General features: G+C 47.9%; 1 protein-coding gene and 1 long non-coding RNA gene across 10 annotated transcripts in view; one reads left to right on the plus strand and one right to left on the minus strand.

Annotated features, from left to right (window-relative positions):
• Positions 1–2,523: 2,523 nt before the first annotated feature.
• The window catches only part of FAM168A (family with sequence similarity 168 member A), a 187,342-nt gene continuing 172,697 nt past the window's right edge, over positions 2,524–17,168 (minus strand). For all 9 annotated transcript variants that reach the window (XM_072794526.1, XM_072794527.1, XM_072794525.1 and 6 more), the window contains 4 exons: positions 11,909–12,051; positions 10,242–10,416; positions 8,866–8,996; positions 2,524–8,156 (listed from right to left, as the gene is read on the minus strand). In XM_072794526.1, coding sequence (XP_072650627.1) covers positions 8,884–8,996; positions 10,242–10,416; positions 11,909–12,051 — 431 coding nt within the window. In that variant the 3' untranslated portion in view covers positions 2,524–8,156; positions 8,866–8,883. The remainder of the gene's footprint in view (positions 8,157–8,865; positions 8,997–10,241; positions 10,417–11,908; positions 12,052–17,168) is intronic.
• On the plus strand, positions 7,091–13,154 carry LOC140614973 (uncharacterized). Its single transcript, XR_012015668.1, has 2 exons — positions 7,091–10,837; positions 10,919–13,154. It is a non-coding gene; the product is annotated as an uncharacterized lncRNA (long non-coding RNA).

The following is a 17,168-nucleotide window of genomic DNA, read 5'->3' on the forward strand; positions in this document are numbered from 1 at the left end:
AGGAACCAGCTACTGATGCTTGAGGGAGCCTGGGAAGGTGCCTGTGGGGGTCCTAGGCCTGCTGCAGCTGGGGGAGGGTGGCTGTTGGGCTAGCACTACTGGAAGCCCAGCTCACTCTGGCCTCTGCTGCTCCTCTTGTAGCCAGAAGTGGCCTAAGGTGCTGCTGTCCCCTGAGGCCATAGCTGCTGCCACGCCCACTCCCAGACTCCTGCCCAACCTGGCCAGGGCTCTCCAAGGCTGAGGCGTGGTAGGATGCCAGTGGGGGAGATCACCATCTTGTCCGTGGGTAGAGGCTTCCTCCTGTGAGGAAGCCATGGGCAGGGGCCTGGCCCAGCAGCAGCACAAAAAACTCCTGCCCAGAGAAGTTGGGCAGATGTGCCTTGAGATTTGCTCTCTCCCTGCCTCTTGGTTCTCCAGGGCACAGTCTTCTCTCTCACAGGCTTCTGAAGTGTGCAGGAAAGGAGGCAGGCTGCACATCAGGAGGAATTTTCTAGAGCACCAAAGGTTGCCAAAGTCTAGAACTGTCTGTTGCAGGAAACTAGTAGGTGTCATCAGCACTCTTAAATGTTCCCTTGGGCTGCCAGGGTTGTCTTATTTGGTGTCCCTATTTGCCGACCGTTAGCTCCATCTCCGGGTTTGGTTTCTTAAATTTGGCTGTCCCCTCAGCCAACCAACCCCACTTCACCCAGGACTTGGATGACACACCAAGATGATGAGACAGCAAGAGCCAATGCCCTGGGGTAGATGAGGTGGGAGGTGGTCCCTCCTATCGCTGGCCTCCTTTCCCAGGGGAAGGCTAGATTGTGGACTCCAAATGCCATCTTGCTGTGGAGACTGAGGCTTCCCAGACCAGGTAAGAGAATCTTCACCTTGGTGCTGGGCCCTGGGTAATAAGCACAGCTCCCCTCCAGCACTGCCCCTCACCCCTTATTGTCTGCTGGAAGGTAAAACTAGGACTTTGGCTTAGATTTCTTCACCTGTCCCTTGGGCCTAGCTCCCAAAAGGATGGGATGAGTTGCCGAGGGATCAGGTAGGGGTATATCCAATGCTCTTGGCCTTTTCTGGCTTGTCCTCTCCTAGGCTTCCCCTCTGAATCTTGGCTGCCCTGGAAGCTGGAAGACAGGCTGCAGCACGGGGCTGAGGGGAGTTCAGAGTTTGACTTCTCCTTACTCCACCCCTCACCCCAAGGACCGGAATAGTGAGGACGGGAGCCCAGATCTCTACCTCCCTGCCTGCTCCTGGCCCTGTGACCTGGAGCAAGTGCTGTGACACTTTCTCCAGAGGTGCCCTCTGCTCCCCACATCTGACAGAATTTTCCACTACAAGGAAGGGAGAATGAGCTTCCTGTCGGGTGACAGCAGGGGGTACTGGGGGGCATTCTGCAAAGGCACAGGGCACAGGGTGGCAGAAAGGGTGGGAGAGTTAGGAGTCCTGAATTGTAATTACAGCTCTAGTGCAGGCTAGGTCAACTGGCCTTGTGGGGCCTCCGTTTTCTCTCCAGTCAAGGAGTTTGAATACTTATAGGCTGGAAGAGCGTGGATTGTTGGGGCCAGGGAGGGAATGGTGGCCACAATGACCAGGGGAAGAAGCTTGGGTCTGGACTAGGGCAGCTGCTTTGCCCAGAGGGGAGAGGAGGACAAGATTCAGGATGGAAAACTGACAGCATAAACTATTAGGATGGAGACCACCTGACCTCCCTTGACTGCTGTTCTGTGACTACAAACCTGTAAGCTTTCCCTTGGTTTCCCACCTGACAAATTCACCCTTTAATATAGACACCACTTCCTCCAGGGTGGGCAGAATGTGGGATCTGGTGCCTGGGCTGTGGAGCCAGACCAAGTGTGAGCTCCAACTCTGAACCTCACCAGCTCTGTGACCTTGGCCAAGGTACTTCGTCTCCTTGGCTGCCCACCTCTTGACAGGCTCACCTCCCACTGGGCTGTGGGGATTCTGAGAGTTACCAAACATAAAGCACAGTGCTGGACATATGGTAGGCCCTCGGGAGATGGCAGCCCTCCTCATTCGTGGCCTCCCTGGGTCACCCACCTTTAGTCCAGGTGCTGACTGATGGCTACTTCCCCGGGAAGACCTGCTATCTGCAGGGAGATGCATCATAGGCGTTACCTGACTGGTGAAAACAAGTTTAGAATCAGCTTGGGAAGAACCCAGGGGATTCACTGGCTTAAGTGGTGGCCTGTGTCTCCCTGCCCCAAGAACCACCAGTCTGGTCATCCTGGACTTTTTTTTTTTTTGGAAACTTTTTTTTTTTTTTAATAGTTATTGAATGTTCTACAGCTTACAGTAAATATCATAGTTACAAATTCTTGGCTTCAATCTTTCAGAGTGATCACTATCTGATCTTCAAAACAAAACAAAACAAAACAAAAACCCAAAAGAATCCAGAACAACAAAACAAAACCAGATTTACACTTCATACACACAAGGCGAGGCCATGGGGCTTTCCAATCTTTACACTCCAGGCTGTGCTTTAAAAACATTTTATAAGTTCTTTGATCAAACTACTTGGAAGACACCGGTCAAAGGTTTATTATTATTTTAAATGTTTTTCTTTTTAAAATGTGAGTTCCAATAAAATTTAAAAATTAGATTCCAACCTGTAGATTAAAATGAATTAAAAAATACAAAATCATATACAATGCTCTTACAGGGATGTTACATGCCACGAGAACAGGTTTCTCTGTCATGTGATATGAAATAGGGATGCAATGCCTTTTAGTCAGGAGATGCGGACAGACCGTTGGGCCTTTAAAGGTCATTACAGGCAACTTCCAAGTTGCTAGACACCTTGCCTTTACCTCCCCTTGGGGAAGGAGGAGCTTGATCCTCCCCCTCCCCCTGAGCCCCATGATCTGGCTAACCCGAGAAGGTGGTCTGTGGGCATTCCCACTCTGTCCCTGACTCACAGGCATGAGGAGGAAGGCTAGAGCCTCAAGATGCTGGTCTTGCTGGGGTCAGGCCCAAAGAAGATTTCACTCATTTAACTCCTATGGGCTGGTACTTATCTGCAAAGCTGTAATACCTGTTCTCTTCAGGAAGAGGAGTACCCACTTTACCAGGAACTGGGATCGGTACAGGGTCTCACCACCACAGTACGAATGCCCAGGGACTATGGATGCAGCCACAGGGAACAAAAGCTCTAGTTTCCCTTTCTGGCTTTGTGACAGCCAGTCCCAACTCCTGTGTTCCTCACTTGGCCACTGAGCTGACTCCACAGCATGCAAGATAGAAAATAACCATCGGAGAAACTGAAGGAATAGGGCCCAAGTCTGGTTCAGGCAAGGATGGCTATGGAATGTTGAAGCTGGCCTGTCAGGCAGGAATTCTGAAGCCTGGGCCCTGGAACCATGTAATATGTAACTTCAGAAACAAGTTTCTAGGAGAGGGGAACACGGGTAAAGGACAAACCCTGCAGTCACCCTGGCATGCCGTGGAGCCTGATCTCTGAGGCTTAGGTATGGGGTTCGATGGGCAGCCTGGCTGGGTTTCCTCTGCTGTGATCCTGCTGTTGGGCTGGGCCTGGATTCCCATGGGGCTGTGCACCGGCCTGGAGCCACCTCCTACCTGCCACTGCCCCGCCTGACCTGCCCCTCTCTGGACTCTGAAGCTTGGCAAGCAGCCAGAGGGGCATACCCCAGTAATGTGGCAGATTACAGGATGGAAAAGCAGAGCTTCCACGGTCTTCACTCAACTGCAACTGAGAGATGCCATGGTGCCATCTAAATGATTAAGCCAGCCAGACTGCTTAAAGACCAGGCTTTCCTTCTCTGGCCATGGAGCAGAACCAAGGAATCTGATGTGCAGGGCTCCAGGCTGGGGGACCAAGGGGCCTGCCCTTTTATACTCCATGTGATTCATTTCTTGAATGCCACTCAGAACAAAGCAAGTCCCTCCAAAGGAGCAGCCCCTAGCTCTCTGGGGGTAGGTAAACCTCAAATTTGGAACAATTTGGGTGGCCAGGGATAAGAGCTGGCTCTGGTTCTCCCCCATGGGAAAAGGAAGCCCAGGAATTGAAGTCAGATGTGTTTGGCCATTCAGGGCTATACCAGGTCCTCTGGGAGTGCCAGCTCACTGGGTCTGGACAGTGGGCAGGCTCTCCAGGCTCAGAAAACATGGCTGTACAGGCTTCCCAGGGACATGGGTCTTTGAATGGATAGATACCTGGGGCTGCCTTTGAATGTGTCTTCACTCCTGAGCATCATGACCCCAAAGCTTTTTGTTCAAGTTAGGCCTTTTGTTGCCAAGTCTCATCCTCCTGGTATTCCCAAGGTCCTTAGGGCACCTCCTAAAAATCTCCACAGGAGGACTGAGTTCCCCAGGTGTCTTGGGAGTCTTCCTCTGTTTGGGGCAGATAGTTCACCCCTTCTTCATGCCTGCCACTGAGACCCAGCAGGTGAGCAGGTGCCAGCTCAAAGAGCAGACGATTTGAAGAGTTGAAATCTTGGCTCTTTTAATTTTTATCAAGTCTTTTAAGCCCCCCACTAGTCCCAGTGTGGGGCTTGGACCCACAACCCCAAGATCAAGAGCCACAGGCTCTACCGACTGATCCAGCAAGGTGCCCCAAGTCTCCTAAGTCTTTTTAGACTTCATTTTTTCCATCAATAATATGAGGATTTAGCAATCTATGTCAAAGTACTTTGTACATTAAAAAAGCTGGATAGGTGTATGTGGCCTTGTTCAAGATTTACGTAAGGGGATATATACTTTAGGGTCATTGCCAAGAGAGAAGCGCTGCAGCAACTATCCTGTCTCAGAAAAAAATTAAATTTTTCCAAAAGGTGGCAAAAAGATTATGTTCTGACCACTTGGGGGCACTACAGCCCCAGGCTAATGAGGAGGGAAGAAATTGGGGAAGCCAAGAGGGCTGGTTATTGACTAGAACCACCTATACCCCTAAACCTGGCCACCAGACCTGTAGTACTGCAGGAAGGCAGTGGAGTGGAGAGGCATTTGCATGCTGGTGCCAGTGCTGTAGCTCACTCTCCCGTGGGCACACCCCTTGTCCTCTCTGGCATGCTGGCCTTCCCACAGTGGCAAGTTGACCTTCTGTCCAGCTTTTACCACTGGGCCCACCCAGCATCTTTGGATGCCACCCAAAAGATGCCTATGATCCTACCAGGAATGTTCATCCTACCAGAGGCACACTACTGCCCCTGCTCTCCTGGTCTTGTTCCCTTTGCAATGACTCCCCAAGCTTGGCTAGGCTTGTGGATCTCCATCAAAGCAAGGGGGGAGGCCAGCAGAACTGGGGCTCTGCCACACATACTGAAAAAGGCATGTTGGACTTGGGCTCTTCCAGACCACAGCCTTTCTGTACCTGGTTTTTGCCTTGGGGCCTGTCTTTGATCTGGATTACATACCAGGGCAAAGAGGGGGTGCAGAGCATAGATGCTTCAGTTCACAGGCCTGTGTGTGGAGTTAGACAAGGGAAAGCAGACAAGCAGGATTCAGGTGGCTCTACCACTTGTGAGCTTTGACTTGCTCACTTTGCTTTCCCAAGTCTCTGTTTCCCCATGGATCAAATGGGAGGAATAATCTATTTCACAGGGTTAAGCCAGACGATGGATGGGAGATTGCTTCATGAACTGTGAGGTACTAGATGTTAGTTTTTACTTACTGGTATACAAAGAGCAAAAGTAACAAGGTCATTCCTAGGGCTCCTCCTTTTTCCTCCTCTCTGGTTTTACCCAGATCACCTAAAGGCAGCAGGGTTGAGGGAAGCCTATTAGGATACTAGCATTCTCCTCACATTGGCAAGTTCCCTTTCCTTCTAAAACCAGTTTCCTCATTTGTTTGATGGGTGTAAGAACTCTGACCCCATCTCTCTCTCAGAACCAGGAAATGAAAGGCTGGAAGCGCTCTGAAATCTATGGGGCGCTTGACAAATACAAAGGATTCCTATTATCATTAGTATTATTTTGGCATTTTCCAAACACATATGACATAATCTAGAACAACCTTCACCCACCCATACAAAACCAGAGAGTAGGAGGAGGTATTTGCAAAAAATGGATTAACACTGGAAAATTGTTTTAAAATGAAATCCCATCAGCACCCTAGAACAGACCTCTTAGAATAGCTAGTTTTCTCCTTCTGATCCTGCAGTTCCCTGGAAGGCCAAGAAGGTGGGTCCCCCAACTCCTGGCTCTCCGTTGGATGCTGATGGGTTTTGCCCTCCTGGGAAGGGCCAGATAGCCTCTGAGGTCCTTCTGGCTCAAGTTTCCTGATTTTTTCCTCCTTTAAGGGAGACATGGGAGGTAGGGGTAGGGGTATGTCCAAGTATGTGTGAATTTAAAATGAAAAGGGTTATTTAAAAGTCCCAAACGTTATCAATGATCCCATTTTGTACAGTAAAATGTTCCTGCACCCCCCCACCCCCCACCCCCAGAGGGGCTGCTGGCCCAGCCAGAAGCTGGGTAGGGGACAGTGCTGGGACAGTGGGCTCCTGGCTGAGACTAGCCACACTTCCTGCTCAGGGGTCCCTCTTCTCCCATGACAGCCCATGTCTCCTGAGCCTCATCCTTGTCCTCTTCTCTTCTCAGGATGAGGGGCTACTGTCCTAAAAGCATAGATTTTCTTTTTTCAGCCAGTCCACTTGCTCCTCCTAGGGCTGGAGTCCAGTATAGAATGAAAGTTCCAGATGTCTTCACAGAATTTCCAAATGCTATTTCCTCATTTGCAATTTCTGTTCCTGCCATCTGCCCCCATGTGACCTCTGCCCAATCAACCCCCACTTTGGAATCCATGGAGGAAAAGAGCAGAAACCAAGGCCCAGAGACTGTTCCAGAATTCACCAGGTATGGGTGCTGATGACTTCATTTTTACAAAACCAAGCTACTCCATCCCTAGGTAGATTTTTGTGGATAACATGCCCCTAGGTAGGAAGGCTGCATTTAATGCTAATTTACTGCTAGATTTAGGGAAGTCCTTTTGTCTTCTCTGGGCCTCAGCTTCCTCATCAATCAAACAGGGGAATGGATGAGATGATTGCTAAGGTCCCTTCAGTTCCATGAGTCTATGAAATGTTTATTGCTATTGCTTTTCCTTCACTATCCTGACCTTCAGAGCTGCCAGCACCCACCTGGAATGTGGTTCCTTCACTTTGGCCGTGAATGGCACAAGGTAACCAAGAGCCCCAGGGACAGACTGGTGAGCCCTGGTACCTGGAAGGGCAGAGGGAAGGGAGAAAAATGCTATAGGGTCCCACTCTAATTAGGAGGAAGCATCTTATCAGAGTGGGTCCATGTGGGCTCAGGGGCCAAGGTGTGGATTACGTAGGGCACCTGGCCTTCCAAGGCTTTGGGAGGCTGGGATACCATCACCCTGAAGTTGCTTGGCAGGTCTGAGGTCAAAATTACCTTTTGAGGAAGTGCCAGGTCAGTTAACAACACTGTGCAAATCAGAGGGTCCAGGCCCAGACAATTTGGCCAGAGACCTTACAAACCAAAGCCAGCAGGCAAGCACCTCTCTCCCCTCTTCCTTCCCACAGTGCCCTCCCTCCCCCCACCCTCCCTCAAGTTCTCCCAAAGAAAGAATCTGATTTTCCCAGGTTCTCACTTGGGGTATTAAGCTGCTATGAACACTCCTACCTAATCAGGTGGTTCTGTTCTTGGTCTGTTGCGATGGTTCTCAGAAGACATTTCCTTTGTGTCAGGACATGGTAATGTCCTAAACTCATCTTGCTTAGGAAAAATAAATGATCCCCCCAGAGATGTAACTTGTTCAACAGCTCTGAGTTTCTACCCTGGACCCGAAGGCCACATGTGTTATGCTCTTCAAAGGAAAACACACCTTCAGCTGAACCATTGCAATAAACCCCACTCTCTGCCTGCCGCTAGACTGGGGTCCCCAGGGACCAGACACTTGGGGAAGGAGAGAAGAGCAGAGAGGATATGCCTGGTCAGGAGGAGGGGACAGAGCTTGAAGGGTAGCGGCAAAGGGGACAGTGGGGAGAGGCAGGAGATTAGAAAAAGCAGCTTTTACAAAAACCAAAAATAAAAACCAAAACCGTTAAAGATGCATAAAGTGACCCTTGCACTTCCGTTGTCTCTTCTTGCAAATAGAGGTGGTGCTGCTAGGGAACTGCTCCAGCACCTGTGTAAGACTTGAGTAGTTGCATACAATGTGTGACTCCAGATCTGAGGAAGGAAGGGGAAAGCCATTAGTGACAGAGGTATTCCTGAGGCTATTTCAGGAAGCCACTGGGTCCCCTCCCCTCATTGTGGGAGCCCTACATGGAGCCCTCTGTTTTCCTAGTGCCAAGAGCTCCCATCCAGTGCCAAGAGCTCTTAGAAGAGGTAGAGAGCAGAGGAGATCAGTAGGGCAGAGAATTTAAAAGTGACATCCCAGGAGCCCTGTGGTTAAGTGGCACCGCGCATGAGCTGTGGAGGGCAGTAAGGAAGCTGGTGGGGGAGGGCAGTGCCCAAGGTCTCCATCCAGTCCATCATAGCCAACATCTGATTAAGGTAAGATTTCATTTGAAAAATGAGGACCAGAGTTAAAGTCTGAAGACTGTAGTAAAGAGCACAGAATTTGGTACTAGAGGACTGGAGTTAAAGTTCCACCTTAGTTTTTACTGGCTAAGTGATGCAGAACTATGTATTTATCTGTAAGCTAATAATCCTCTTTTCACAGAGCTACCATAAGGATTATGAGATAACATGTCAAGTATCTAGAATATAGGTAAAGTCGTAGCAATCGTTAAGAGTGAGATTACTGAATGTGGAGCAGGAAGCAACTTGTCACTGGCCTCTGTGGACACCTGTGCAGACCAAACAAGGGGCTTTGCTAGGGGCAGTTCTGGTACTGGGTCATCCTCCTACCTCTCCCAGCCCGGGCCCCACTCACTTGGACAGGCTGCAGGCTTTACCAGTGCGGGGGCACATAGCTGTACGCAGGGGTCCCTTGGGCCCTGTATGTTGGCATGGAGACAGGGTGTGCCCCAATCGCAGTGTGCTGGGGTGCAGTCAGCAGGGTACCTGAGCATCCAGAGAGAACAGTCAACCCAATGAGGCCATTCCAGGGCACTGGGATGAAGAGGATGAAGCCATGGTCTTTCACACAGCTGCTCCCCAATCTGGACCCCCCACCTCCCCACCTGCTCAGAAACTGCTGCCCGCCCCTCCCACCTTGCCAGGCTTCATCTCTTTAGGGCAAGTTTTGCTGATGCTCCAGGACAGTCACTCATCTTCAGTGGCCTCCTTTTACTCTTTGTATGCTCCTATTCTACTGAGTGGAAATTGTTGGTTTATATGGCTGTATTTACCACTAGCCCTGCTGTTCCTAAAGGCAGGGCTCTGGTCTGATCTATCTATCAGTAACTGATCCCCAGGACCAGAACAACAAGGCTGGCACCAAGCAGATAACTTGCTGACCTGATCTGGGGAATGAGGCCTCAATAACCCCTTACATTAGGGGAAGAATAAAATCCCAACTCTCACCTCTCACCCACTAGACCACTTGTACTCTAATCCTTCAAGTGAGTCTTTAAAAGTTGGGTCACTAAAGGTTATTCATAGCCGTCTTGTCATCTTATGCTTTTCTTCTGAATGTCAGCACATCAGAGATTTCCCTAAACCTGCTATTCCTGTGGCATCTTCACCCTCATCCTCAAGGTTCCAGATGAACAGGGCTCTGGTGTGATTTCTGGAAGAGCCAGAAATGGAGAAGGGGTCCTCCAGGCCTTACAATTAATTATTGGATAGGGTCTTAAGCTCCTGCCTGCTAAATAACATTGCCCTGTGCCCTCCTTTCTGGAACCAGAGTCCTAGTACCATCATCCTTCTAAATTACAGCCTTCCCACTGACCTACCTGCTTCCAGCCTCTTCCATCTAACCATGCCAGCTCCCCATTACCTAAAAGTATTTGCACCTTTCCACTTTAGCTTTGCTGACTGCTCTAGCTGCCCTTCCAATTCTATGCCCCTATTTTCCAAGGGCCTGGGACCATTTCCATTCTGTGAACATGTCATGCTCTTCTTCTTTCCACCTGGACTGCTCTTCTCTTTCCCATCCCTCTGGTTAGCTTCTGTTCCCCCTTTAAGACTAAGCTCAATATGTCCTTCTTAGTGAAATCTTCCTCATCCCTGTGGACAGGGTTTCTAGAACCCCCCCAGCAGAGAATTTCTCATGCTATGCTACACTCGATTCCATGACTGTGTTCTCCAGTCTGTCACGAGTTTCAGGGGAAGGGGGACAGACACTGATATAGACACTGCCCTCACCTGCTGACATTGCCATGGTGGTGCCAGCCACCATACCCATGGCCACACCATTGGTCCTGGGGGCAGCAACAGGCGCCGGGTAGATGGCAGAGGGAATGCTGTTGGGCTGGACAACCGTGGTGTGGTGGATGACGTGGGGCTGGGCAGCGTACACTGGCTGTGTATAGTAGGCTCCCTGGGGGAAAAAAGGCTGAGGTCACACAGGCTTTTGGAGAAGTGGGATAGGAAATGGAGAGAGGAGAAAGGAGGGGAGCCTGTTCTTCCCAGACCTTATGGGATGGGCTCAGAGAAGCATGGGCCCAGGAACTCAAGGTTTGGGTTCCAGCTGTCTTACTACATGACTGCGGACAATTCAGTTTCAGCCTCACCTTCTCTATGAAAAATAAGGCTCCAAACCTATCCTGCCTTGCTCCTAAGGCTGCTATGGTGATCTAATGGGGTAAAAGCCCCAACTTTAACATTTTAAAACGTTTGTGTCTTATTGCAGTGTTTCTGTCAGCTGCCTAAAAAGTAAAGGCAGGGATGGATGAGGCTGGTGAATCCAGACCACTGTGTGCATGTACATGAAGCATGACTAGTGGGACAATCACATTGGTGTGAGTACTGCCATCTCACCTATTGGGAACTGTCACAAATGCAGAGCACCTCCTCAGATGTCTCTTACTATTTCTCTTTAGGCAAAGAAGTGAGGCTGGAGACAGTGGTCTGAGATGACTTCCCGCTTCACATGGCGGTGCCAGCAGGAAGCAGCCTGGCCTGTGGGCCTGCTGACCTCTGTGGGCAGTAGACACAGGCCCCTGGATCATCTTAATCCAGAGCTTCTCAAATGTCTCTACTAACTAATGACAGGAGCTTCAGAATATGAGTTTATAATCTCAGAGGTCTGAGAACATAGTGCAAAGCAGCTTACCACAAACAAGAAAAATCCATCTCAAGCCTACTGTTGTATCTTTAAAAAGTTTCACATTCTACTCTAGAACGTAGCTGTTTTTTTTTTTTTTAATCAAAGTGTTCTCCTCACTACTTAAATAAACCTCACATAGAATTGTCATTCCCCAAAAATGTGCCATGGGCATGCTGGGGCCTCATATAGTCCCCGTGATAGCCATCCCCTCAGAGTACACACATTCTCTAGCTGAAGGAGCCCAGATGGGGACACGAAGGCACTGAGAGAGAGATTAACTTATTCAAGATCACACAGTGAACTAGTAAAAGTTTGAGCACTTACCTCCTCCCTGTTTGGCTCACGGACTTTATCAAGGAAGGGTAGATGTGGGGGTTAGGGAGAGAAACAAGACACATTAGGTCTCATCCTGACTCAACCAGTATCTCTCTGTGTGACCTTGGACAAGTCATTCTCCTCTCTGGGTCTAAGCTTCCCCACTTGCATGAAAAGGAATCGAGCATCTTAGGTGATCTCCAGGGGCCCTTGCTCCTCTGACATTCTAGGGTTAATCTAAATGACTTCATGTGTCACCCCTCCAGGAGCTGAGGTGGGGTGAAGGAGTATATAGACTACAGGGTTATTGTTTCCATGATACAACAGTGACAACTGGCCAGAGCCATGAACTTGCCTTCCCTCTCTTACTCACCCACCCCCACCCCACCTAGGCTGGTGGCTCCTTTACCTGAAGGAGAGGTTGGCCCAGGCTTCCACATGCACCTACCTGGGCATACAGATTCTGCTGGGGGTAGGCACTTCTGATTGGATACATGGCCGTCTGATAGGGGTTGGGTGATGGGGAGTAGGGGGGCGGAGCAGTATTACTCTGGGTCGGTGGGACCTTGTATGGTGTCCCCGCAGTATATCCTGTACCAAGGCAATAAGAAAGACTTCCAATTAGTTGACAGAACAGCATTGCTGGAAGGCAGCAGGTCCTAGTCATGACTACCCGGACAAGGATGGGCTGATTTCAGGCAGGAAACACAGATGAGGACAGACAGAGAACAGGGCTCCCCTTAGAGAGTCCTAGGCCCAGAGGCAGCTCCCTCAGTCCTGATGCACAGGGCTGCATGCGTGATTCTGGCATCTTTTATTTCTTTGGTTCTCAGGGGCATGGTCTATAAAATAAGAGGCTGGAACCAGTTGATCTCTTAAGGGACCCCTGCAGCTCAGAGAGTCTGGGACTCTGTACCGGGAGACAGGCACGTGTGCACAGACGGCCCAGAGACCCTCTGCCCACTTGCTCTTTATGGTACTGTTTTCCTGCTTTTCTGTCTCCTCCCTCACCAGCCCAGGAGATCTTCTGCTGCTGGTTCTCTTTTGTTTCCCCCCTTATTCTTTTTCTCCTTGTATCTCTCTCTTTTTGGACTTCTCTCTACCATGTTCTCCTTCCTCCCTGACATGTTTTTAAGGTGGAAAGCCCACAGAAAACACCACTCAGAGATCCTCATCTTCTGAGATGCTAAAAAACAAAACAAAACTATGCTCTACAGAGCCAGCCTTTCCTCCAATCCTGGGGCTCAGGGGAGGACCCCCTCTGCCTGAATGCCTCAAGTCAGGGGTCACAAAAATCACATCAACCTGGGATCTGGGCCCCAGGCAGTTCACAATCAGCCATTCAATCAAACTTTGCTGCCTTTGAATCTTCTGAAAAGTAGATCGTATGTTCATAGGAAAAACTTGAAACAGAGATCACTCAGGAATAAGGCTATGTACTTCTAGAACACAAAATTAAATGATTCTGTGGAAACCAAGTGATCATCAAGAGACCCCCAACTCGGGATCCCTGGGTGGCGCAGCGGTTTAGCGCCTGCCTTTGGCCCAGGGCGCGATCCTGGAGACCCGGGATCAAATCCCATATCGAGCTCCTGGTGCATGAAGCCTGCTTCTCTCTCTGCCTATGTCTCCGCCTCTCTCTCTCTCTCTGTGTGACTATCATAAATAAATAAAAATTAAAAAAAAAAAAAAAAGAGACCCCCAACTCTCTTACTTTATACAAGGGGCTCAGAAAGAGCAAGTGTTTTAAGAAACTTCTGTATGAGTTGAAATGCCAGTGCCAGGAGACCTTGGTTGATCTCCAACAGGGTATTGCTGGAGCTTCTTCTGTGCTGCTCATTCTGGCTTGGTCTGCCTGGCACATCACTGAGCTTCTCCTTGCTTCAACTCAGCTCTTCTACCTGCAGGACACTCACCAAGGACTTTGTCAGCAACATGGAGCTGATTCTGCAAGAAGGGACTGGGGGGCAGAGTAGAGAGGGGTGCTTTATTGGAAGAGAACAGATCTAGGCTTCAGTTCAGGCTTTCTTCCAATTTGCTGCCAGTCTCTGGGCCTTGGTTTCCTATTTTGTTGAAACAGAAGGCTAAGAATGAAGATCTCTTCCTGAACTAAAATCCCATTTTTTAAAAAAAGATCCTGAGTCTCTTCTACCTTAACCCTAAGTAAAAGGAAGCTACCATAAGGTCACAAATCTCTCTCAGTCCATAGCCCGGGCTTGGCATCCCCCAGCCCCTGATGAGGTACTCAAGTAGGATAGGAGAGCTGCTATTTGGTTGTCACAAAAGGCACCACCAAAGGTGTCCTGTCCTCTTCCCTGAAATCATGTCATTTACTGCCCCCTCCTTCAGATCCATAATTTATTTCATGGAAAATTGGTTTTATGGTCAAATACACTTGGGAAATAAGGAGCCATGAAGATGGAGTGGAAAGAATAAAATCATGAGAAGGTAGCATTGTGAAGAACTAGAAACTAGATGTGGAGGTATGAGTCAGCTGAGAGAGAGAAGTATGGAGATTCCTCCAAGTTTCTAGACTGTGGTGCTAATTATGTATGATATGTGGTTACAGCAGGTAAAGCAGATATTGTGGGGGAAGACAGGAAATCTAGGTTTGTGACATCTAAAAGGAGCCATCTGAGGGGTACTTCATCTTGGAGGCACAGCTCATCTGTAAAACAAAGGGAGTTCTCAACATGGGCATGTCCCAAGACTGTACAATGGACTATATAATTCTGAGGGATTTTAATCATTTAAAAAAACAAGAACAAAAAGAAGAATAGCAGCAATGCAGAACAGAGATAAATAGCTTTGTTTTTCATTCTATGACCCTGAGAAGTTTTAAAATGACAGGATGAACTATGAATCTCCAAGGCAAGGATATGCAGGACACTATTTCCAAATTTATTTATTAACAAATCTTTTATTCATGCTCTCAATATCGAAAACACATAAACTACAGGGGTGCCTGGCTGGCTCAGCTGGAGAGCATGTGACTCTGGATCTCAGGGTTGTGGGTTTGAGCCCCACACTGGGTGCAGAGATTACTAAAAATAAATAAACTTCAATCAATCAATCATGCAAACTATAATTTTTTGTAATTGTAGCTTATTTTGGTAAGTAAAGTTTCACTGTAACATGGCCTTGCCCATTCATTTATTTATCAACTATGGCTGCTTTCCAGCTACCATGAGAGTTATGACAGAGATCATATGGCCTGAGAAGCCTACAATATTTAATATTTAGCCCTCTATAAGGAAGGTTGCTGACTCCTGATTTAAGGAATTAAATAAGTATGAGGAATCCTGCTAGAATGGAGAGCATCTCTTTTCTATGCAAAAGGGTAGGACACTCCTGAAACCTAAGATGCCTGCTCTGAAAGCTATACAGCACAGAGTAATGTGCTATGTGGGTCCAAACCCTAGCCCTGCTATTTAATAGCTATAGACTACAGCAGTCTCATCATCTGTAAAATGGGGATAACGACAATACCTACTTTATAGGGTTACGCATTCATTAATAATTGCAAAGCCCTCAGAATAGTGCCTGACCCATTAAAGCACTTCATAAAGGTGAGCTATTACTCTTTTCTCTCTCGCTCGCTCGCTCTATAGAGGAATAGTAAGCTTCCTGTCCTGGGGATGTGCAAGCAGAGACTGGTCTGCAAGATTACAATAGAGAGGTTCAACTGTGACTTCCATGATGTGATCCAACTTGGAACACAGACTCCAGGATTCTAAGATTCTGAAACCGTATGGTTTAAAATACCATGACTTCATGATTCTTTAAAGTTAACAAGCCAACAATGCTGGCATATTTCCTTTATGCTTCCCGAGAATGTGCTCTGGAGTTTTTATCCCCAGGAGAAGCCTGCACTACCTCTCTATGCCACAAGGACAATCATCTTACAAAGTGTTAAGGTTATCTCTCTGAGGAAAATCAAAAAGCTCCAAGAGGCTGCAGGAGAATTTGGTTTCCACATCTAAGAATAACTTTGTCTGAGAATGTTGTTTCCCTTTCCTCATGTTATGAAATGATATACCCACATACTCAGAATACAAATCAGCAGCCAAAATGCCCTTGGCAGCCAAAAAGATGATGCTGCAGAAGAAGGCCCTGTTTGTTTGTCCAGACAGTATAAGATGGGAGAAGCAGAACTGCAGAGCTAGAGGACACCTTAGAGATCATTAAGCCCAACACAAATGTTTCACAGATAAGATGACGAATAGATGGCTGAGAATAGTGCAACACCTTGCCGGGACTCAGGACTCAGTGCTCCTTCCTCCAACTACAATGGTTCTCAAGGTTTCCATCTGGGTCAGGAGGCTGCAGAAATTGCCTGGGCCCTTAGCCTGGGCTCTGTCAGTGAGTCAGGTCAATTCTTCTCTCAGGAATACCCTCATTTGGACTAGATAATAGAAAGGCCATGCTCGTGCTGGTGTTCTAAGTCTCTGAGTATTTCAGTGAGACTTTTATGAGAAAATCATTGCAGAGGACTTTCTGTAACTGAATGGTGGTCCTGTCCATTCCACTGAGGATTAGAAATTCCCCAAGGCTGGAGCCTGGGCTACCTTGGGTAATACAAAATTTTACAATTTATTACTCTGCATCTAAGTAAAAGAAGCTGTTGAGCTGGATGCAAAAAAAAAAAAACAAAAACAAAAACAAAAAACCCCCAAAAAACTCACTGATTTTGCTCAAATTAACTTAGACTCAGAAAAAAGGAATTAGATCACTAGAAGTCCTAGGTCTGCCTTATGAAAGAGGCTTTGTTTATGAGGCCCCATTCTCTCTCTCAGGTTCCTAACTTTAATTTTAGGCTCCATCAAACAGTATAATAAATAGAGTGTATACATTAGTGAAATAATGTTTTAGCCCGCTTTTCAATCCTTCTGCCCTATTATGAATCTTTTTCAGTTGGAGAGCCCCTACCACCTTCAAAGGCATTGATCCTCACATCAAGGATGCCTTTTAGACTAATCGGTTTATTGACCATCAGATTTACATGTCTGAACAAAGCTCTATGTCTGAGTCTTGCCTTGACCCCCAAGTCTCCTTGGTGGTAGCTGAACAAGAGAGTATGGAATAAGTCGGAGGGAGACCTAATTACAAACAAGCTTAGCAAGTGTGAGTAATATTGAACTGAATTTGTCAAATTACCCTGAATTTTCTATGGCATTAGAAGCCACAAAATCTGTATGCTGGGAGGAACCAGCTGGATGGGGGAGGGTCAGTTGAGCTCATTTCTATTTTACAATTGCACAGGTTCATACATGACTTGCTTAAAGAATGGGTGTAATTCGGTCCTTTCCAGGAACTGTGATAGCTTGTGAGAGGACAGTGGGAGTAGCTGCTGAACATTTCGATGGGACTTCAGGAAGATTTCCACAAAGGAAAAAGCAAAGCTGCCTATGATTCAGACAGTCTCACCGTAGAAAGGGTTGTATGGAGGGAATGAGTACCCTGGAGATATGTGAGTGAAGGCTAGTTGGTCAACTATGGGCACCCTAGAAAGGAAGTCCCAGCTGGGGTCGTGAGTATTGAGTACACAGCACCAAGGTGACAGAATCAGGAGTCTAAAAGCTAGAGAGAATCTTAAAATGACCTAGTCCAGCCCCTTCATTTTACAGTTGGAAAAACCTAGGTCCAAATCATGGACACAAATTATCCAAATTATCTGTGGTTATACAGAACTAAGTCTAGAATCCAAC

Source organism: Canis lupus, chromosome 23 (genome assembly GCF_048164855.1).
Source record: "Canis lupus baileyi chromosome 23, mCanLup2.hap1, whole genome shotgun sequence".
NCBI classification, from domain to species: domain Eukaryota; kingdom Metazoa; phylum Chordata; class Mammalia; order Carnivora; family Canidae; genus Canis; species Canis lupus.